Source organism: Chiloscyllium plagiosum, unplaced genomic scaffold (assembly GCF_037043375.1).
Source record: "Chiloscyllium plagiosum isolate Xiang-an unplaced genomic scaffold, Cpla_swu_hap1 HiC_scaffold_40, whole genome shotgun sequence".
In the NCBI taxonomy this organism is placed as follows: domain Eukaryota; kingdom Metazoa; phylum Chordata; class Chondrichthyes; order Orectolobiformes; family Hemiscylliidae; genus Chiloscyllium; species Chiloscyllium plagiosum.
This window is the reverse complement of record NW_028270178.1, coordinates 31,986,286-32,009,013: the sequence shown is the minus strand read 5'-3', so window position 1 is coordinate 32,009,013 and position 22,728 is coordinate 31,986,286. Positions and strand designations below refer to the sequence as shown.

Here is a 22,728-nt window from a genome sequence, read left to right as displayed (position 1 = left end):
CACTCTCAGAACAGGCAGTGACACCCTCCTCCCCTCCCCTACCCTCAGGTACATGCAGTGACACCCCCCTCCCCTCCCCCACTCTCAGAACAGGCAGTGACACCCCCCTCCCCTCCCCTACCCTCAGGGACAGGCAGTGACACCCCCCTCCCCTCATCCTCCCTCAGGGACAGGCAGTGACACCCCCCTCCCCTCCCCCACCCTCAGGGACAGGCAGTGACACTCCCCTCCCCCACCCTCAGGGACAGGCAGTGACACTCCCCTCCCCCACCCTCAGGGACAGGCAGTGACACACCCCTCCCCCTCCCTCAGGGACAGACAGATACCCTCCACCCTCAGAACAGGCAGTAACACCCCCCTTCCCTCCCCCACCCTAGGGACAGGCAGTGACACCCCCCTTCCCTCCCCCACCCTCAGGAACAGGCAGTGACACACCCCTCCCCCTCCCTCAGGGACAGACAGCTACCCTCCACCCTCAGAACAGGCAGTAACACTCCCCTCCCCTCCCCCACCCTAGGGACAGGCAGTGACACACCCCTCCCCACCCTCAGGGACAGGCACTGATACACCCCCCTCCTCTGCCCCACCCTAGGGACAGGCAGTGACACCCCCCTTCCCTCCCCCACCCTCAGGAACAGGCAGTGACACTCCCCTCCCCCACCCCCAGGGACAGGCAGTGACACCCCCCTCTCCTCCCCCACCCACAGGGACAGTGACACCCCCTCCCACCCCACCCCACCCTCAGGGACAGACAGATACCCCCCACCCTCAGAACAGGCAGTGACACCTCCCTCCCCTCCCCCACTCTCAGGGACATGCAGTGACACCCCCCACCCTAAGGAACAGGCAGTGACACCCCCCTCCCCCACCCTCAGGGACAGGCAGTGACACCCGCCTCCTCAGCAACAGGCAGTGACACCCTCCCCACTCTCGGGGACAGACACTGACACCCCCCTCCACTTCCCCACCCTCAGGGACAGGCAGTGACACCCTCCTCCCCTCCCCACCCCACCCTCAGGGACAGGCAGTGACACCCCTTCCACTCCCCCACTCTCAGGGACAGGCAGTGACAAATCCCCCCTCCACCTTCAGGGACTCGCAGTGACCCCCCCCCCCCTCCGTCCACTCCCCTACCCTCAGGGACAGGCTGTGACAGCCCCCTCCGCACCCTCAGGGACAGGCAGAGACATCCCCCTCCCCACCCTCGGGCACTGGCAGACACACTCCACCCTCAGGGACAGGCAGGGTCACCCCTCTCCCCATCCCACCGTCACCCATTAACAATAATAAAACACACACTGGAGGGGTTATTTCAGATATGTTCAGGGATAATGGTAATGTCCCAGCCGCACAGATGGACATTGCGAGGTCCCAGCTGTGACCCGCAGGCTACACGGTAACCCACCGTGTCCTCAGCATTTCCTCAGGAAATTGAATCCCAGTCCGTTTGGGGTCAGTGACACCTGCTCACATCCACGTGTTTGGGTGATTTCATTCCAGACGGAGTTGAGGGCAGGAATTTTGGTGAAGAACGTAGAGACGCGACAAGGCCATTGCCAAGACAGATGCACGTGGCTGTTTTCTGAGAGTGTACATTCATCAATCACTGTTATTTGAGAGATCTTTCCCTGTAGAGATTGGGTGTTATGTTGACCGCACGACAAAGGTGACTGCACATCGAAAAGGGGCAGACAGAGCTTCAGTTTCATGTTTTGTCTGACAGGGACAATGTCAACATTGCAGCTCACACTTAATTGTGTCTCTGAAAACAGCGTCACATTGGCATGTGTCAGTGTTTACACTCTGACAATGCAGCATTCGCTCTTGTACGGCCTTCCTGACAGTGCAGCACTCCTGTTGTACAGCCTACTGCAGGTGCAACACTTGCTGTGCACAGCCTCCCTGATGCATTCTGAGTATTCACTCTGGAGATTGGTTCCGGTGTATTTGGTAACAGTGACACTGCTAACATCTAAATGTTTTCTTCATTTCTTTCCAGAAAGGGAAGAAGTCAGGAATTTTCAAGAAGGATACAGATGTGGTGAGGGAGAAAATACTTTATCGAGACAGATTTGTAGTACTCGCATAGCTGTTTCCTAAAAGTGCTCTTTTATCACACTGTTATTTGAAATATTTGTCTCTGCAGAAGTTGGAAATTGTGTGGACCGTGTCACAACAGTGACTGCCGCTGAAAGAAGGCTGACAGAGCCATAGTTTACCACCGTGCTTGCATTGACACTGTCAACATTGCAGCTCTCAGTCATGACTCTGAAAACAGTGTAATGTTGTCAGGACAGATTCCCCAAGTTTGCTGTGGAAACATTTATCCCCTGATAGAGCAGTCCTCCCTCTGTACTGCCCCCTGACAGCGCAGCCTTCCCTCTGTACCGCCCCCTGACAGCGCAGCCCTCCCTCTGTACTGGCCCCTGACAGTGCAGCCCTCTCTCTGTACCACCCCCTGCCAGCGCAGCGATGAGGTGTGAATGGCTTCTTGGGTTGTTAGATGTATGATTGTCCACTAACTCCAATATGAATGTAAACTGTGATAATGGTAATTTCCCAGGTGAACAGGTAACCCTGCAGTTTTTACCTGTGATGGGCAGTCTACATGGTATCTCATGGGGCGTTGAATACTACATCTTTCCTGTTTTCTCAGTAATTAAAATATAATGTACTTGACATCAGCAACACTGCTAACATCCAAATATTTTGGTGATTTGTTTCCAGACTGTGTCGAGGACAGCACTTGCGATGAAGAGTACACATCCGGTGAGGGCAAATGGACCATTACTGTGACATTTGGCTGGCCTCATGTAGCTGTGTTTGGAAAGTGCTCAGTCATTGCAGTGTTATTTGAGAGATCTTTCTTGGAAGAAATTGGATATTACGTTGCCCACATGACAACAGTGACTGCACACTGAAAAAGGGCAGACAGAACTTTGGTTTAACATCTCTCCTGATAGTGACATCGTCAACATTTCAGCTCACATTTAATTGTGTCTCTGCAAACAGGGTAATGGTGTCAGTACAGATTCGCTGAGTTTGCTGTCTCAGTGCTTACCCACTGATGATGCAGCATTCAGTCTGTTCAGGCTCTCTGACAGTGCAGTACTCCCTCCACACAGCCTCCTGAACATGTAACACTCGCTGTGTATAGTCTCCCTGATGATGCTGCCTTCCGCACTCACTCTGTACTGTATCCCATAGGCACAGTACTCCATCTGCACTGCAATCCTGGTAGAGGGGATGGGGGCTAAATGGCTTCATTCTTTGTAAGATTCATGATTATGTATCTAACATAGTTTTGAATGTGGACAGTACAATAATAATTTCAAAGGTCTGCAGGTGACAATGCAAATACTACCTGTGACTCATGTAACCTCATGGAGTCCCAAACTAATGAATTCAGAGTGTTCTGTCAGGAAATAAATCCCAGTGTGTTTGACAACACTGACACTGCTAACATCTAAATGTTTTCTTTGTTTCTTTCCAGAAAGGGACGAAGTCAGGCATTTTGAAGAAGGGTACAGATCTGGTGAGGGAGAAATTGCTTTATCAAAACAGATTTGTTGTATTTGTGTTGTTGTTTTCTGAAAGTGCTCCTTTATCATAGTGCTCTCTGAAATATTTGTTTCTGCAGAAGTTGGATATTATGTTGACCACATGACAACAGAGACTGTACATTGAAACAGGGCAGACAGAGCCACAGTTTAACATCTTGCCTGCATTGCCACTGTCAACATTGCAGCTCTGAATCGTGTCTCTGAACACAGTGTCATGCTGTCAGTACAGACTCTGAGTTTGCTGTATAAACATTTATCCCCTGACAGTGCAGCCCTCCCTCTGTACTGCCCCATAGTACAGGGTTGAGGTGTGAATGGCTTCTTGGGTTGTTAGATGTATGATTGTCCAGCTAACTCCATTATGAATGTAAACTGGGATAATGGTAATTTCCCAGGTGAACAGGTAACACTGCAGTTTTTAGCTGTGATGGGCAGTCTACATGGTATCTCATGGGGTGTTGAATACTCCATCTTTCCTGTTTTCTCAGTAAATAAATTATAACGTACTTGACATCAGCAACACTGCTAACGTCCAAATATTTTGGTGATTTGTTTCCAGACTGTGTCGAGGACAGCACTTGCGATGAAGAGTACAGATCCGGTGAAGGCAAATGAACCATTACTGTGACATTTGGCTGGCCTCATGTAGCTGTGTTTGGAAAGTGCTCAGTCATTCATTATTTGAGAGATCTTTCTTGGCAGAAATTGGTCATTATGTTGCCCACATGACAACAGTGACTGCACACTCGAAAAGGGCAAACAGAACTTTGGTTTAACATCTCTCCTGATCGTGGCACCATCAACATTTCAGCTCACACTTAATTGTGTCTCTGCAAACAGGGTAATGGTGTCAGTACAGATTTGCTGAGTTTGCTGTCTCAGTGCTTACCCACTGATGATGCAGCATTCAGTCTGTTCAGCCTCCCTGACAGTGCAGTACTCCCTCCACACAGCCTCCTGAACATGTAACACTCGCTGTGTATAGTCTCCCTGATGATGCTGCCTTCCTCACTCACTCTGTACTGTACCGCAGAGGCACAGTACTCCGTCTGCACTGCAATCCTGGTAAAGGGGATGAGGGCTGAATGCTTTCCTTCATTGTAAGATTCATGATTATGTATCTGGCGTAGTTTTGAATGTGAACTGTATATTGATAATTTCCAAGGTGAACAGTTAACGGCTATTATTAAAATGTGGAGCTGTATTGTACCTTTAAGAGCATTGAAAAACTAGAAGGACTGACGAAGTACAGAGACTCCTGAACAAAGTAACAATGTAACACTTGGGAAATAAACAGCTGCAGATGAGTTGCCATGAAACAAAGTCAAATTTGGCCAGTCAGTTTAAACTATACCTCAAGATACCGAAATCCAAGCACATTTTAATTTAGGATTTTGATAATATTAAAGCAATGAAACGAATCCGATGTTTTGGGGTATAAAACTAGACATTTTGAACAGTTAGAAGGGGAACTGCCAAGGACATCACAAATATAGACTGCGAGTTGAAGAACTCTCTGAAAGGTACCTGTCAATAAGAAATGTGCGCAGCAGAAAATTAAAACTGACCGAGATAAAATCTACAAAGGAGACTTGATAAAGCTGACTGGTATTTTGAAATGTGATCTTATTTTTGTAAATCATAATCAGGATTTTTAACTGGACCGGCATTGCTGAGCGGGAGGCAAAAGATCGGTTTAAGAGAAAGGAGTTGTAAACAGTTGTTGGTTTTAATATTCGCTGTTGTACGTAAAAAATGAAATTGTGAATGTTTCCTTTAAATAGTGACCTCTCGGATTGTTGCTTGCCTCTCGAATTTTAACAGATTAGGGTGTGAGGTGAACTTTTCTGTGTGGCTGGTTTAAATTTGCAGAGGGGATTACCCCGTGTCATACCACCGCGTAGGTACTAGCTGTGATTAGTGGGCTGCGTGGTAACCTCATGTAGTCTCAAACTAATCCATCTGGAGTATTTCTGTAAGGAAATTAATCCCAGTGTATTTGACAACAGTGACACTGCTAACATCCAAATGTTTTCTTTATTTCTTTCCAAAAAGGGAAGAAGTCAGAAATTTTGAAGGTGAATTGGCCATGCTAAATTGCCCGAAGTGTTAGGTGAAGGGGTAAATGTAGGAGAATGGGTCTGGGTGGGTTACGCTTCGGCGGGTCGGTGTGGACTTGTTGGGCCGAAGGGCCTGTTTCCACACTGTAAGTAATCTAATCTAATCTAATCTGGTGAGGGAGAAATTGCTTTATCAAAACAGATTTGTCATACTCGCTTAGCTGTTTTCTGAAAGTGCTCCTTTATCATATGCTATTCGAAATATTTGTCTCTGCAGAAGATGGATATTATGTTGACCACATGACAACAGAGTCTGTACATTGAAACAGGCAGACAGAGCCACAGTTTAATATCTCGCCTGCATTGCCACTGTCAGCATTGCAGCTCTGAATCGTGTCTCTGAACACAGTGTCATGCTATCAGTACAGACTCCCGGTGATCGCTGTCAAAATATTTATCCCCTGACAGTGCAGCACTTCCTCTATACTCTATACTAGTACAGGGATATGGTGTGAATGGCTTCTTGGGTTGTTAGATGTATGATTGTCCAGCTAACTCCATTATGAATGTAAGCTGTGATAATGGTAATTTCCCAGATGAACAGGTAACCCTGCAGTTTTTAGCTGTGATGGGCAGTCTACATGGTATCTCATGGGATGTTGAATACTACATCTTTCCTGTTTTCTCAGTAAATTAATTATAGAGTACATAGCAGCAGTAACACTGCTAACATCCATACTTTTTGGTGATTTGTTTCCAGACTGTGTCGAGGACAGCACTTGCGATGAAGAGTACAGATCCGGTGAGGGCAAATGGACCATTACTGTGACATTTGGCTGGCCTCATGTAGCTGTGTTTGAAAAGTGCTCAGTCATTGCAGTGTTATTTCAGAGATCTTTCTCGGAAGAAATTGGTCATTATGTTGCCCACATGACAACAGTGACTGCACACTGAAAAAGGGCAGACAGAACTTTGGTTTAACATCTCTCCTGATAGTGACACCGTCAACATTTCAGCTCACATTTAATTGTGTCTCTGCAAACAGGGTAATGGTGTCAGTACAGATTCGCTGAGTTTGCTGTTTCAGTGCTTACCCACTGATGATGCAGCATTCAGACTGTTCAGCCTCTCTGACAGTGCAGTACTCCCTCCACACAGCCTCCTGAACATGTAACACTCGCTGTGTATAGTCTCCCTGATGATGCTGCCGTCCGCACTCACTCTGTACTGTATCCCATAGGCACAATACTCCGTCTGCACTGCAATCCTGGTAGAGGGGATGGGGGCTAAATGGCTTCATTCTTTGTAAGATTCATGATTATGTATCTAACATAGTTTTGAATGTGGACAGTACAATAATAATTTCAAAGGTCTGCAGGTGACAATGCAGATACTACCTGTGACTCATGTAACCTCATGGAGTCCCAAACTAATGAATTCAGAGTGTTCTGTCAGGAAATAAATCCCAGTGTTTTTGACAACAGTGTCACTGCTAACATCTAAATGTTTTCTTTGTTTCTTTCCAGAAAGGGACGAAGTCAGGCATTTTGAAGAAGGGTACAGATCTGGTGAGGGAGAAATTGCTTTATCAAAACAGATTTGTTGTATTTGTGTTGTTGTTTTCTGAAAGTGCTCCTTTATCATAGTGCTCTCTGAAATATTTGTTTCTGCAGAAGTTGGATATTATGTTGACCACATGACAACAGAGACTGTACATTGAAACAGGGCAGACAGAGCCACAGTTTAACATCTTGCCTGCATTGCCACTGTCAGCATTGCAGCTCTGAATCGTGTCTCTGAACACAGCGTCATGCTGTCAGTACAGACTCTGAGTTTGCTGTATAAACATTTATCCCCTGACAGTGCAGCCCTCCCTCTGTACTGCCCCATAGTACAGGGATGAGGTGTGAATGGCTTCTTGGGTTGTTAGATGTATGATTGTCCACTAACTCCATTATGAATGTAAACTGGGATAATGGTAATTTCCCAGGTGAACTGGTAACCCTGCAGTTTTTAGCTGTGATGGGCAGTCTACATGGTATCTCATGGGGCGTTGAATACTACATCTTTCCTGTTTTCTCAGTAAATAAATTATAATGTACTTGACATCAGCAACACTGCTAACATCCAAATATTTTGGTGATTTGTTTCCAGACTGTGTCGAGGACAGCACTTGCGATGAAGAGTACAGATCCGGTGAGGGCAAATGGACCATTACTGTGACATTTGGCTGGCCTCATGTAGCTGTGTTTGGAAAGTGCTCAGTCATTGCAGTGTTATTTGAGAGATCTTTTTCAGCAGAAATTGGACATTTATGTTGCCCACATGATAACATAAAAAACTGAAAAAGGGCAGACAGAACTTTGGTTTAACATCTCTCCTGATAGTGACAGTGACAATATTGCAGCTCACACTTAATTGTGTCTCTGCAAACAGGGTAATGGTGTCAGTACAGATTTGCTGAGTTTGCTGTCTCAGTGCTTACCCACAGACATTCAGTCTGTTCAGCCTCTCTGACAGTGCAGTACTCCCTCCACACAGCCTCCTGAACATGTAACACTCGCTGTGTATAGTCTCCCTGATGATGCTGCCTTCCGCACTCACTCTGTACTGTATCCCATAGGCACAGTACTCCATCTGCACTGCAATCCTGGTAAAAGGGGTCGGGGCTGAATGGATTCATTCATTGTAAGATTCATGATTATGTATCTAGCATCGTTTTGAATGTGGACATGATAAAGGCAATTTTCCGGGTTAACAGGTAACCGCACCGTTACTAGCTGTAATTAATCGGCTTCATGGTAACCCCATGGGGTCCCAAACTAATGAATTCTGAGTGTTCTCTCTGGAAATTAATCCCAGTGTGTTTGGTAACACTGACACTGCTAACATCCAAATGTTTTCTTCATTTCTTTCCAGAAAGGGGCGAAGTCAGGCATTTTGAAGAAGGGTACAGATCTGGTGAGGGAGAAGATGCTTTATCAAGACAGATTTGATGTACTCGCATAGCTGTTTCCTGAAAATGCTCCTTTCTCACACATTTATAATATTTGTCCCAGCAGGAGTTGGACATTGTATTGACCATGTGACAACAGTGACTGCCCACTGAAAGAAGGCCGACAGAGCCATAGTTTAACATCTTGCTTGCATTGACACTGTCAACATTGCAGCTCTCAGTCATGTCTCTGAAAACAGTGTAATGCCGTCAGTACAGATTCCCGAAGTTTGCTGTGGAAGCATTTATCCCCTGATAGAGCAGCACTCCCTGTGTACTGCCCCTAACAGTGCAGCCCTCCCTCTGTACTGCCCCCCATAGTACAGCGATGAGGTCTGAATCTCTTCTTGAGTTGTTAGATTGAAGATTGTGTAGCTAACTCCAATATGAATGTAAGCTGGGATAATGGTAATTTCCCAGGCGATCAGGTAACCCTGCAGTTTTTACCTGTGACGGGCAGTCTACATGGTGTCTCATGGGGCGTTGAATACTACATCTTTCCCGTTTTCTCAGTAAATTAATTATAATGTACATTGTATTTGATGACAGTGACACTGTTAACATCCAAATGTTTCGGTGATTTGAATCCCAAACTGTCAGGGACAGGATTTGCGATGAAGAGTACAGATCTGGTGAGGGCAAATGGGCAATCATGAAGACAGATTTTTCAACCTCATGGCTGTTTTGTGAAAGTGCTCATTCGTTGCTGTGTTATTTGAGAGATCTTTCCCTGCTGAAGTTGAAAGTTATGTTGGCTCCCTGACAACAGGGACTGCATAGCGACTCAGAGCAGAGAGAGAGCCTTGGTTTATTACCCTGCCTGCCAGTGACCCCACCAACATTGCAACTCTCACTTCCTTGAAACTCTGAAGACAGCGTAATGTCGTCAGTACAAACTTCTTGAGCTTGTTGTCTCAATACTGACCCCCTGAAGGTGCATCTCCAGCTCGGTATATTTCTCCCTTACAGTGCAACACTCACTGTGTGCTGCCCCTCCTGACAGTGCAGCACACCCTCTGTACGACCAGCCAGATGATGCAGCACACTCTTTCTACAGAGCCCTTGCTGTGTGCAGTTCTCTGTAACTGTGTAATACATCCAGCCTCCCCACCCCCGCCAATTTCCCACCATGATACAGAGTAATACATCCAGCCTCCCCCCGATTGCCCACCATGATACAGAGCAATACATCCAGCCTCCCCCCGATTGCCCACCATGATACAGAGTAATACACCCAGCCTCCCCTCCCCCGATAGCCCACCATGATACAGAGTAATACATCCAGCCTCCCCCCGATTGCCCACTATGATACAGAGTAATACGTCCAGCCTCCCCCCGATTGCCTACCATGATACAGAGTAATACACCCAGCCTCCCCCCGATTGCCCACCGTAATACAGAGTAATACGTCCAGCCTCCCCCCGATTGCCTACCATGATACAGAGTAATACATCCAGCCTCCCCCCGATTGCCTACCATGATACAGAGTAATACACCCAGCCTCCCCCCGATTGCCTACCATGATACAGAGTAATACGTCCAGCCTCCCCTCCGTTTGCCTACCATGATACAGAGTAATACATCCAGCCTCCCCCCGATTGCCTACCATGATACAGAGTAATACACCCAGCCTCCCCCCGATTGCCCACCGTAATACAGAGTAATACGTCCAGCCTCCCCCCGATTGCCTACCATGATACAGAGTAATACATCCAGCCTCCCCCCGATTGCCTACCATGATACGGAGTAATACATCCAGCCTTCCCCCCGATTGCCCACCATGATACAGAGTAATACATCCAGCCTTCCCCCCGATTGCCCACCATGATACAGAGTAATACGTCCAGCCTCCCCCCCCCCCCCGTTTGCCTACCATGATACAGAGTAATACATCCAGCCTTCCCCCCGATTGCCCACCATGATACAGAGTAATACATCTAGCCCCCCCCCCCCCCCCCCGATTGCCCACCGTAATACATCCAGCATCCTCCTGATTGCCCACCATGAGACAGCTTAATATATCTAGCCTTCCCCCCCCGATTGTCCACTGTGATACAGAGGGGAGTGCTGCATAGCTTCCTGGGTTGTAACGTTCATTGTTGTGGAACTAGGGTTATGAATGTGAACAGTAGTCAGGGTAATTTGTTAACAGGTAAGTGTGCAGGTAGCAGCTGGTAACCTGACAGCGTCTGGAACTACTGAATCCTTGACATTTTCTCAGGAAATTAATTCCATTGTATTTGGCAGCAATGACACTGCCAGCACCCACATGGTATGGTGATTTCTTTCCAGACTGTGTCAAAAATTTCAATAAGAACAGATCAGGTGAGGTTAAACATCTTGACCGTGACCAATTCATCACCCTGCATCGCTGTTTTTCTCAACGTTGTCAATTATCACAATGTTATTTGAGAGATTTTACTTGGATAAATTGGATGTTATGTTTACTGACATGACAACAGTGACTTTACACTGAAAGGGAGGCAAAGCCTTGCTTTAACATCAGATCTGACCATCAACATTACAGCTCTTCCTTCACTGTGTCTCTGAAAACAGTGTAATGATGTCAGTGCAGACTCCCTGAGTTTGCTGTCTCAGTACTGACCCCTGACAGTGGAGCCCTCTAGCTGTCACATGAATGACTGCTGAATGGTTCCCTGGGCTGGAACATTCTTGAGTGTGTCATAGAGTCATAGAAATGTACAGCATGGAAACAGACCCTTTGGTCCAACCCGTCCATGCTAACCAGATGTCCCAACCCAATCTAGTCCCACCTGCCAGCACCCGGCCCATATCCCTCCAAACTCTTCCTATTCATATACCCATCCAAATGCCTCTTAAATGTTGCAATTGTACCAGCCTCCACCACATTCTCTGGCAGCTCATTCCAAACACGTACCACCCTCTGCGTGAAAAAGCTGCCCCGAGGTCTCTTTTATATCTTTCCCCTCTGACCCTAAATCTATGCCCTCTAGTTCTTGAGTCCCCGACCCCAGGGTAAAGACTTTGTCTATTTATCCTATCCATGCCCCTCATAATTTTGTAAACCTCTGTAAGGTCACCCCTCAGCCTCCGAAGCTCTAGGAAAAACAGCCCCAGCCTGTTCAGCCTCTCCCTGTGGCTCAGATCCTCCAACCCTGGTAACATCCTTGTAAATCTTTTCTCAACCCTTTCAAGTTTCACAACATCTTTACGATAGGAAGGAGACCAGACTTGCAATATTCCAACAGTGGCCTAACCAATGTCCTGTACAGCCACAACATGAGCTCCCAACTCCTGTACTTAATACTGTGACCAATAAAGGAAAGCATACCAAACGCTGCCTTCACTATCCTATCTACCTGCGACTCCACTTTCGAGGAGCTATGAACCTGTACTCCAAGGTCTCTTTGTTCAGCAACACTCCCTAGAACCTTACCATTAAGTGTATAAGTCCTGCTAAGATTTGCTTTTCCAAAATGCAGCACCTCGCATTTATCTAAATTAAACTCCATCTACCACTTCTCAGCCCATTGGCCCATCTGGTCCAGATCCTGTTGTAATCTGAGGTAACCCTCTTCGCTGTCCATTACACCTCCAATTTTGGTGTCATCTGCAAACTTACTAACTGTACCTCTTATGCTCGCATCCAAATCATTTATGTAAATGACAAAAAGTAGAGGGCTCAGCACCGATCCTTGTGGCACTCCATTGGTCACAGGCCTCCAGTCTGAAAAACAACCCTCCACCACCACCCTCTGTCTTCTACCTTTGAGCCATTTCTGTATCCAAATGGCTAGTTCTCCCTATATTCCGTGAGATCTAACCTTACTAACCAGTCTCCCATGGGGAACCTTGTCGAACGCCTTACTGAAGTCCATACAGATCACATCTACTGCTCTGCCCTCATCAATCTTCTTTGTTATTTCTTCAAAAAACTCAATCAAGTTTGTGAGACATGATTTCCCACGCACAATACCATGTTGACTATCCCAAATCAGTCCTTGCCTTTCCAAATACATGTACATCCTGTCTGTCAGGATTCCCTCCAACAACTTGCCCACCACCGAGGTCAGGCTCACTGGTCTATAGTTCCCTGGCTTGTCCTTACCACCCTTCTTAAACAGTGGCATCACGTTTGCCAACCTCCAGTCTTCCGGCACCTCCCCTGTGACTATCGATGATACAAATATCTCAGCAAGAGGCCCAGGAATCACTTCTCTAGCTTCCCACAGAGTTCTCGGGTACACCTGATCAGGTCTTGGGGATTTATCCACCTTTAACCGTTTCAAGACATCCAGCACTTCCTCCTCTGTAATCTGGACATTTTGCAAGATGTCACCATCTATTTCCCTACAGTCTATATCTTCTATATCCTTTTCCACAGTAAATACTGATGCAAAATATTCATTTAATATCTCCCCCATTTTCTGAGGCTCCACACAAAGGCCGTCTTGTCATTAACATAATTACAAATGTGAGGAGCAATCATAGTAGTTTCCCACGTTAATAGGTGACAAGGCAGTTCCTACCTGTGACCAGCTGGCTACAGGGTAACCTCGCATTTGTCTCCCTTGCTTAGCTTTTTTCTGACAGTTCGCATTTATCGCAGTGATTCATGATTGTGTATCTAACAGAATAATGAATGTGAGCAGTGATAATGGGAATTTCCCATGTTAACTGGTAACTCAAGAGAAATTAATTCCAGTGTGTTTGGTAACAGTGACACTGCTAACATCCAAATGTTTTCTTCATTTCTTTTCAGAAAGGAACAAAGTCAGTAATTTTGAAGACGGATACAGATCTGGTGAGGGAGAAAATGCTTTATCAAGACAGATTTGTTGTCTTCACATAGCTGATTTCCAAAAGTGCTCCTTTATCACAGTATTCTTTATAATGTTTTTCCCTGCAGAGTTTGGACATTGTGTGGACCATGTGACAACAGTGACTGTCCATTGAAGGAAGGCTGACAGAGCCATAGTTTAATATCTTGCTTGCATTGACACTGTCAACATTGCAGTTCTCAGTCATGTCTCTGAAAACAGTGTAATGCTGTTCAGTACAGATTCCCGGAGTTTGCTGTGGAAGCATTTATCCCCTGACAATGCAGTACGCCCTCTGACAGTGCAGCCCTCCCTCTGAACTGTGCTTTCCCCCACCCACCATTGTACAGGGATGAGGTCTGAATGGCTTCTTGGATTGTTAGATTCAAGATTGTGTAGCTAACTCCATTATGAAGTATAACTCAAGAAATCCTGGTTGTGAATAGCAGGCTACATGGTAATTTCAGTGAGTTCTAAAAACTGCATCCTGAGTATTTATTTAGTAAATTAGTTGCAAGTTAATTGAAAATGGTGGCATAGCGAACTTCCAAGTGCTTTCCAGGTGGGGTCAAGGGTCAGATTTGAAAGGGGAAGTGTGGATCAAATGAGTTGGACGAAACTTTGCTGACACTCTCTCTCTCTCATACAGCTGCTTTCTGAAAGTGCTCATTTAGCATAGTGTTATTTGATGCATCTTGCTTTGCACAAATGGGCCATTGTGTTTCCCAACATGACAACAGTGACTGAACACTGAAAGAGGGCAGACGTGTCTTGGTTTAACATCTCACCTGATAGTGACACCATCAACATTGTAGCTCTCCCATAATCATGTCTCACAATACAGTGTAATGCTGTCAATACGGACTCCCTGAGTTTGCTGTCTAAGGCCTGACAACTCTGGTGCATCACTTACTCTGTATGGCCGCCCTGACAGTGCAGCACTCCCTCTGTGCTTCTCCCTGATGGTATGGCATTCCGTCTATACTGCCTGGTGACATTGCAGTACTCCCTTTGTACTGGCATCTGACAGTGCTGCACTCCCTGGGTACTGTCCCTGTGATTGTGTAGCACTCTGTCTCTATTGCCTCCCCTGATTGTACAGCACTCCCTCTGCACTGCAACCCCTTATTGTATAGCACTCCCCCTTACAGCCACTGTGGTAAAGAGACGAGGGCTGAATGGCTTCTTAGATTGTTGGATTCATGATTGTATAGCTAGCTCCATTATGAATGTGAATAGTGATAATTGTAATTTCTCATGTTAACAGGGACCTACAAGGACTTACCCCGGGACCAGTGGGATGGCAGAAACTACGGAATTGGTAAGGGGGGAGCGGGATTGAGAGTTTGGATAACACAGAAGATAGATGTCCCAGGAAAGCATGGTAATCTGATTGGTTAGTGAGTAATTGACAATAGGGACTGTTTTTCACCAGCTGAAGGTGTTGTAAAACTTTGTTCCAGTCTAAAGGGATAATTATAAATGTAAGAGATGTCAGGAGAGGCCAGCCAAGTGGAATATACAGCTTGTCACATGTGGAGAGACCTGGATGCTGTCTGTGTCCTGGGTGACCACACGTGGAGGAAGGGTTCCCATTTGCAGAAGCTGGAGCTCATAATCTCTTAGCTCCCATGCCACATTCTCGAGGCTGAGAGTTATGTGGGTAGCAAGTTTAGAGAGGTCACACCACAGCTCAAGGGCCTAGAGGAAGGAAGGGAATGGGTGGTGACCATCAGACAGCCCTGAAAGAACAGATAGGTAGTGCAGCAGTCTACCGGAGTCCCACTTACAAACTGGTGGGAGGAAGAGGAAAGGAAGAGCGGTAATGATGGAAGATTCTTTCGTCAGGGGAGCAGAAAGGCATTTCTGCATTCAAAGTCAAGACTGCAGGTGAGTGTGTTGTCTCCCTGGAGCCAGGGTCAAGGATGCCACTGAATGGCTGCACGGCATCATTAAAGGAGAAGGTGATGAGTTCGAGGTTTTAGAGTCATAGAGATGTACAGCACGGAAACAGGCCCTTCTGTCCAACCCGTCCATGCCGACCAGATATCCCAACCCAAACTAGTCCCACCTGCCAGCACCCGGCCGATATCCCTCCAAACCCTTCCTAATCATATACCCATCCAGATGCCTCTTAAATGTTGCAATTGTACCAGCCTCCACCACTTCCTCTGGCAGCCCTTTCTACCCTTGGAGTGAAAAAGTTGCCCCTTAGGTCTTTTATATCTTTTCTGTCTCACCCTAAACCTATGCCCTCTAGTTCTGGACTCCCTCACCCCAGGGGAAAAAGCCTTGTGTATTTACCCTATTCATTGTGGTATATGTTGGTACCAATGTTACGGGCAAAGTGAGGAATAAAGTCTTACACCAAGAGTTCAGGGAGTTAGCAGCAGGTTAAAGCAAGACCTCAAAGATTGTAATCTCTGGAATACTTCTGATGCCATCCGCTAGTGAGTGTCAAAACAGGAAAATAAGACAGATAAGTGCATGGCAAAGGCACTGGTACAGGGTTGCATGTTCTTGAATCAGTGGGACCTCTTCTGGGACAGGAGTGACCTGTATAGGAGGGATGGGTTGTACCTAATATGAGGGGAACTAGTATCCTCAAAGGACTACTCTTTAAACTCGAGTGGCGGGGGGTGGGAACCAGGGCAGCAAGTTGAGAGATTGAGGGGAAGACAGTTATAATGATCAATAAGTCTGAAAGGAAGAATAGATAGGGACACAGTTAATGAACACAGTGGGGCTAGGGGTTTGATTGTGTTTATTTCTCAGTGCAAGAGTATTTTGGCTGAGGCGGATGAGCTTAGAGCCTGGATCATGACATAAGACATCAGTTCATGTTGTGGCCATTACAGGGACTTGGTTTCAGAGAGGGACAGGACAGGCCTGGGCAGTGTTCCAGGGTTTCGATGTTTTAGACGAGATAGAGAAGAAAGTAAAAGAAGATGGAGAGTTGCATTATTAATCAGGGAGAATGTCACAGTTGTAGTCAGAGAGGACATATTGCTGGGGTCATCCACCATGGCAATATGGGTAGAGCTCAAAAATAGGAAAGGTGAAATCACTCTGATGGCATTACACTATAGGGCTGCCAACAGTCACCGGGACATTGAGGAACAGATATATAGGTGGATTATAGAATAATGCCAAAATAACAGGTTTGCCATAGTGGGTGACTTTAACTCCTGTGAAATTGACTGTGACTCCCTCACAGCAAGAAGCTTAGATGGGACAGATTTGTTAGGTATATGCAAGCTGAATTTGTAAAACAGAATATGGATAGTCCAACTAGAGGAGGGGTCATACTGGATCTTGTGTTGGCAAATGAGCCTGGCCAGGTGACTAATCTTCCAGTGGGGCAGTATTTTGGAAACAGCTCCTCAAGTTTTAAGACAGTTATGAATAATGATAAATCAGGACCTTGCGGGAAGGTACTAAATTGGGGGAGGGAAAATTATAACAGTATTAGCCAGAAGCTCGGGAGTGTTAATTGGGAGGAGCTGCTATTGGGCAAGTCTACATTTCACATGTGGGAATTGTTTAAAATTCTCCTAATCAGAATTCAGGGCCGGCATGTTCTAGTGAGTTGGAAGGACCAAGGTGGAAAGTGTGGGATTGCCAAACTACAGGAAGGATGTGGAGGCCTTGGAAAGCGTGCAGAAGAGGTGTATCAGGATGCTGCCCAGATTAGAGGGTATGAGCTCTCAGAAGTGGCTGGCAGACTACGGTTATTTTCTCTGGAGGGCAGAGGCTAAGGGGAGAGCTGTTAGAAGTTTATTAAATTATGATGCATTAATAGGTTTGACGGTCAGAATTTTTATCCCAAAGTTGAAATGTTTCGTACTAAAGAGCATGAATTTGAAGTGAGGGGGAGAGGGGGGGAAAGCTCAAAGAATGTGTTTGGGCAAAATGTTTACACAGAGTGATAGGTGCTTGGAACGCTGCCAGAAGTAATGATAGAAACAGATATGACAGAGGTGTTTAAATGGCTTTTAGATAAACCCGTGAATAAGCAAGGGATGTAGGGATATTGGCCAGGGTAGGCAGCAGGAACTTGTTTAATTTGGTGTCATGTTAAGCATGAACAGGGCCTGTTCCTGTGCTATACTGTTCTATGTTGTATGCAGCCGTGCTGTTTTTAGCTGTGACTAACAGGCAGCATATCTCATGGGGTCCTGACTATCACACCTTCACCGTTTTCTCAGTTAATTCATTCTAGTGCATTTGGCAGCAGTGACATTGTTAACATGCAAATGTTTTGGTGATTTGTTTTCAGGTTGACTCAGACATTTCGGTGAAGTTCATAGCTTCGGTAAGGGCGAATCAACTTTTACCAGTTAGTCAGCCTTACATACCTGTTTTCTGAAAGTGCTCTTTCACCGCAATATTATTTGAGAGATCATTCTGTACAGAAATTGGTTGTTATGTTGATCACATGACAACAGGGACTGCGTAGTGATAGAGGGCAGACAGATGGTGTGGCACTCCCTCTATACAGTCCTCCCTGACAGTTCGGCACTCCCTCGGTACAGGGTCTCTGATGATGCAGCACTTGCACTGTAAAGCTCTCTCTGATGGTACAGCCCTTTGCCCCCTGTACAGTGTCTCTGCTCGTGCATCACTCACTCTGTACAGTGTCCATGGGGCAGGATTCCCTGTATGCATTATCTCTGGTGCAATACTCCCTGTGTACAGTACTTCCTGATAGTACAGCACTCACTCTGTACAGTGTCTCTGGTGCAGGATTCCCTCTATACAGTCTCTCTGGTACAACACTCCTTGTGTCGAGTCCTCCCTGACTGTGCACACTCCCTGTGTATAGACCTTCCTGATGGTGCAACACTTGTTCTATGCTGCCGCCAACACAGCTGCATGCACTCTTTGCTGACTCCCTCTGCACTGCCACCATGGTGCAGTTGAGTGCTGAATGGCTTCCTGGGTTTTAAGATTCATGATTGTGTCTTGCGCATCTTTATGAATGTTAGGTGTAATAATGATTTCCTGTGTTCACAGGTTGCCATGTAGTTCTTAGCTGTGACTGGCAGGCTACATGGTAACTTCCCAGAATCCTGAATTACTGTATCCTTGAGTTTTTCTCAGTAAATTAATTTTAATGTGTTTAGCAACAGTGAGACTGCTAACATCCAAATGTTTTCTTCATTTCTTTCCAGACTATGCTGCATCCTCTCAGACCTGAAATGTCTCATACTCAATTTAAGGTGAGGGGGTAAAGTTCAAAGAATATTTTTGGGCAAGGTTTTTACACAGAGTGATAGATGATTTGTTTCCAGGTTGGCTCAGATATTTTGTTGAAGTTCTCAGATTCAGTAAAGAGGAATTGGCTTTTACCAAGACAGGTTGGTCAGCCTGTCCCTGTTTTCTGAAAGTGCTCATTCATCATAAAGTTATTTGAGAGACCATTCTCATCAGAAATTGAACGTTATGTTGATCGTGGACTGCAATGTGATAGAGGGCAGACAGAACCTGGGATTCAGATTTCGTGTGACAGTGACACCATCAACATTGTAGCTGCCTGAGTTTGCTATCTCATCACTGGACCCCTGACAGTGCAGCACCCTCTCTGTCCTGCACCCCTAATGGTCTAGCACTCCCTGTTACGAAGATGTAGGGTGTACTGTACCTTTAAGAGAGTTACTTGACAGTACCAAGCGTTCTCAATGAGGTAACAATGTAACACTTGGTCGAAAGCTAAATTAGCTGGCTGCCTGGAAATGACTAGATGATTAGATTACTTACAGTGTGGAAACAGGCCCTTCGGCCCACCAAGTCCACACCGCCCCGCCGAAGCGCAACCCACCCATACCCCTACATTTACCCCTTACATTTACCCCTTACCTAACACTTCGGGAATTTAGCATGGCCAATTCACCTAACCTGCGCATCTTTGTGACTGTGGGAGGAAACCGGAGCACCCGGAGGAAACCCACGCAGACACGGGGAGAACATGCAAACTCCACACAGTCAGTCCCCTGAGGCGGGAATTGATCCCGGATCTCTGGCGCTGTGAGGCAGTAGTGCTAACCACTGTGCCAACGTGCCGCCCATGACAAAACAGATTCAAATTAGGCCCATCAGTTTAAATTATACCCAGATCCAGTTTGAATTGAGTATATTGACAATCTTAAAAGCCAATGACACAATCTGATGCTTTGGGGGTGGGGGGGTACAAGACTGGGGAAAATTAAATAATTGAGAGGAGAACTGCCAAGCCAATAACATCTGCGCACTGTCCAGAAAATCATTCTCTTAAAAGGTCCCTTTATCGATCAGTCACCTGTGAAACAGTATTCCCAAGCAGAAGAAAAGACCGAAATACAGAGTAGAATGAAAGCTGCCTGGTTTTTAATCAGGCGTTTTGTTTTGTAAATTATAATCGGGAGTTTAATCAGACTACTAATATAGAAGGGAAGGTAAAAGATAGGTTAGAGTAAGGACTTGTAAATAATTATTAGTTAATTATTCTCTGCTATAATTTAAGAAATAAAGTTGTTATTTTTACTTTAAATAGTTCTTGGCCACTCGAAGTTTACAGATTACTACATGGGATAAATCTTTTCTGTGTTGCTGGTTTTAAATTAAGCAGGAGAGTTTACCCCATGTCATTACACTCGCTCTGCGCATTTGACCCAGACATTGCAACATGCTGAGGGAGAGTATACATCCGATGAGAGGGAAGAGGCCTTACCAAGAAAGAAAAGTCGCCCTAGTGTAGTTGCTTTCTGAAAGTGCTCGTTTATCATCGTGTTATTTAATGGATCTTGCGCTGCACAAATGGGCCATTGTATTTCCCTACATGAGAACAGTGGCCGTACACTAAAAGAGAACAGAGACTTAGTTTAACATCTCGCTGGACAGTGACATGGTTGAGATTGCAGCTCACTCTTAACCATACGTCTGAAAACAGCGTAGTGATCTCAGTGCAGAATCCTTGAGTTTGCTGTCTCAGTACTCACCCCTAGTGATGCAGCATGTAACGTGTACTACCCCACTAATAGTGCAGCAGTCCCCCAGCACTGACTCCTGAAGGTGCACCCAACCTCTGGACTTACCCCCAAATTGTGCCATAGTCTCTCTTTGCTGTCCCTTGACACTGCAGTATTCTCTGTATATTGCAGCCAGAGAGTGCAGTATTCCCTCTGTACTGACCTCCTGCCTGTGCAGCTGTCCCTCTGTACTGCCACAATTTGCACTGGGGAAATTGTTGGAGTCTATCATCAAGGGTAGGGTAACTCATCAGCCCAAACAGTTTCAGTTAATCAGGATGTGTCAGCATAGATTCAGGAAGGGTATGTCATTCCTGACAAACATGACAACGTTTTTTGAATACGTGACAAAAGCAGTAGACAGGTAACGCAATGGATGATATTCGTAGATCACTTTGATTAATTCCTACTGTGAATCTCACATGTGCAGGAATTCCCATGTTAACAGTTAACATGTACATGTGACTGGCAGGCAACATAGTAACCTCACAATGTCCCAAACAACTACATCGTTCGCATTTTCTCAGTAAATTAATTCCAGTGTATTTGGCAACAGTAACAGTGCTAACATCCAGATGTTTGGATGATTTCTTTTCAGACAGAGTCGAGGTTAGGCCTTGACAGAAAGACTTTAACTCAGGTGAGTGGGAAAAGGCTTTGTGAACACAAAGTAGACTCATTGCGTCCGGAATGAGGTGGGTAAACTTGCAGCATGGGTTGGTACCTGAGATTTTGATGTTGTGGCCACTTCAGAGACATGGGTAGAGCAGGTTCTGGGATTTAGATATTTCAGTAAGAACAGAGAAAATGGTAAACGAGGGGGTGGTGTGGCACTTTGAGACAAGGGCAGTAATACAGTTGCAGAAAGGACATTTGAGGACTCTCCTACTGAGATAGTATGGGCTGAGATTAGAAACAGGAAAGGAGAGGTTACCTTGTTGGGAGTTTTCTATAGGCCTCCAAATAGTTCGAGATGTCGAGGGTAGGATAGTGAAGATGATCCTTGATAGGAGTGAGAGTAACAGGGTAGTTGTTATGGGAGACTTTAACTTTGCAAATATTGACTGGGAATACTGTAGTTCAAGTACTTTAGATAGGTCAGTTTTTGTTCAATGTGTGCAGGAGAGTTTCCTGACACAGTATGTAGACAGGCCAACAAAGAGCAAGGCCACATTAGAATTGTTTCTGGGTAATGAACCTGGTTAGGTGTTAGATTTGGAGATAGGTGAGCACTTTGGTGATAGTGACCATGATTCAATAATGTTTACTTTAGTAATGGAAAAGATGACGTACATACCACAGGGCAAAAGTTATACTGGGGGAAAGGCAGTTACAATGCGATTAGGTAAGATTTAGGATGCATAGGATGGGGAAGGAAACTGCAGGAGATGGGCACAATTGAAATGTGGAGCTTATTGAAGGACCAGCTACTGCGGCTCCTTGGTAAGTGTGTACCGGTCAGGCAGGGAGAACGTTGTCGAGCTCGGGAGCTGTGGTTTACTAAGGAAGTCGAATCTCTTTTCAAGAGGAAGAAGAAGGCTTATGTTAGGATGAGATATGAAGGCTCAGTTAGGGCGCTTGAGAGTTACAAGTTAGCCAGGAAAGACCTAAAGAGAGCTGAGAAGAGCCAGGAGGAGACATGAGAAGTTGTTGGTGGATAGGATCAAGGAGAACCGTAAGGATTTCTACAGGTATATAAGGAATAAAAGAATGACTAGAGTAAGGTTAGGGACAATCAAGCGTAGTAGTAGGAAGTTGTGCGTGGAGCTGAGGAGATAAAGTGTGAAATGAATACTTTTCGTCAGTATTCATACTAGAAAAAGACAATGTGGTTGAGGGGAATATTGGGATACTTGCTACTAGACTAGATGGGATTAAGGTGCATAAGGAGGAGGTGTTAGCAATTCTGCAAAGTCTGAAAATAGATAAGTCCACTGGACCACATGGGATTTATCCTAGGATTCTATGAAAAGCCAGGAAAGAGGTTGCCAAGCCTTTGGCTTTCATCTTTGTCATCATTGTCTATGGGAATAGTGCCAGAAGACTGGAGGATAGCAAATACTGTTCCCTTGTTCAAGAAGAGGAGTCGAGACAACCCTGGAAATTGTAGACCCATGAACCATAGTTTGGTTGTAGGTCAAGTGTCGGAAGGGTTATAAGAGATAGGATTTATAATCATCTAGAGATGAATAAGTTGATTAGAGATAGTCAACACGCGAAGGGTAGGTCGTGCCTCACAAACTTTAACTGCTTTACCCTCATCCACCTGTTTGGTCACATTCTCATAAATCTCAATAATGT

General features: G+C 45.7%; 1 protein-coding gene and 1 long non-coding RNA gene across 2 annotated transcripts in view; both read left to right on the top strand.

Annotated features, from left to right (window-relative positions):
• The first annotated feature begins 2,726 nt into the window (after window positions 1-2,726).
• Window positions 2,727-4,170, top strand: LOC148138443 (uncharacterized). The gene is made up of 3 exons (XR_015753964.1): window positions 2,727-2,769; window positions 3,494-3,535; window positions 4,123-4,170. It is a non-coding gene; the product is annotated as an uncharacterized LOC148138443 (long non-coding RNA).
• Window positions 4,171-6,388: 2,218 nt separating this feature from the next.
• Window positions 6,389-22,728, top strand: part of LOC122544131 (uncharacterized) — a 54,650-nt gene continuing 38,310 nt past the window's right edge. Inside the window, exons 1-9 of the mRNA XM_087981576.1 lie at window positions 6,389-6,425; window positions 7,150-7,191; window positions 7,778-7,819; window positions 8,543-8,584; window positions 13,363-13,404; window positions 14,688-14,741; window positions 17,700-17,735; window positions 18,595-18,642; window positions 21,026-21,067. Of these exons, the coding sequence (XP_087837702.1) occupies window positions 6,408-6,425; window positions 7,150-7,191; window positions 7,778-7,819; window positions 8,543-8,584; window positions 13,363-13,404; window positions 14,688-14,741; window positions 17,700-17,735; window positions 18,595-18,642; window positions 21,026-21,067 (366 nt within the window). The 5' untranslated portion in view covers window positions 6,389-6,407. The remainder of the gene's footprint in view (window positions 6,426-7,149; window positions 7,192-7,777; window positions 7,820-8,542; window positions 8,585-13,362; window positions 13,405-14,687; window positions 14,742-17,699; window positions 17,736-18,594; window positions 18,643-21,025; window positions 21,068-22,728) is intronic.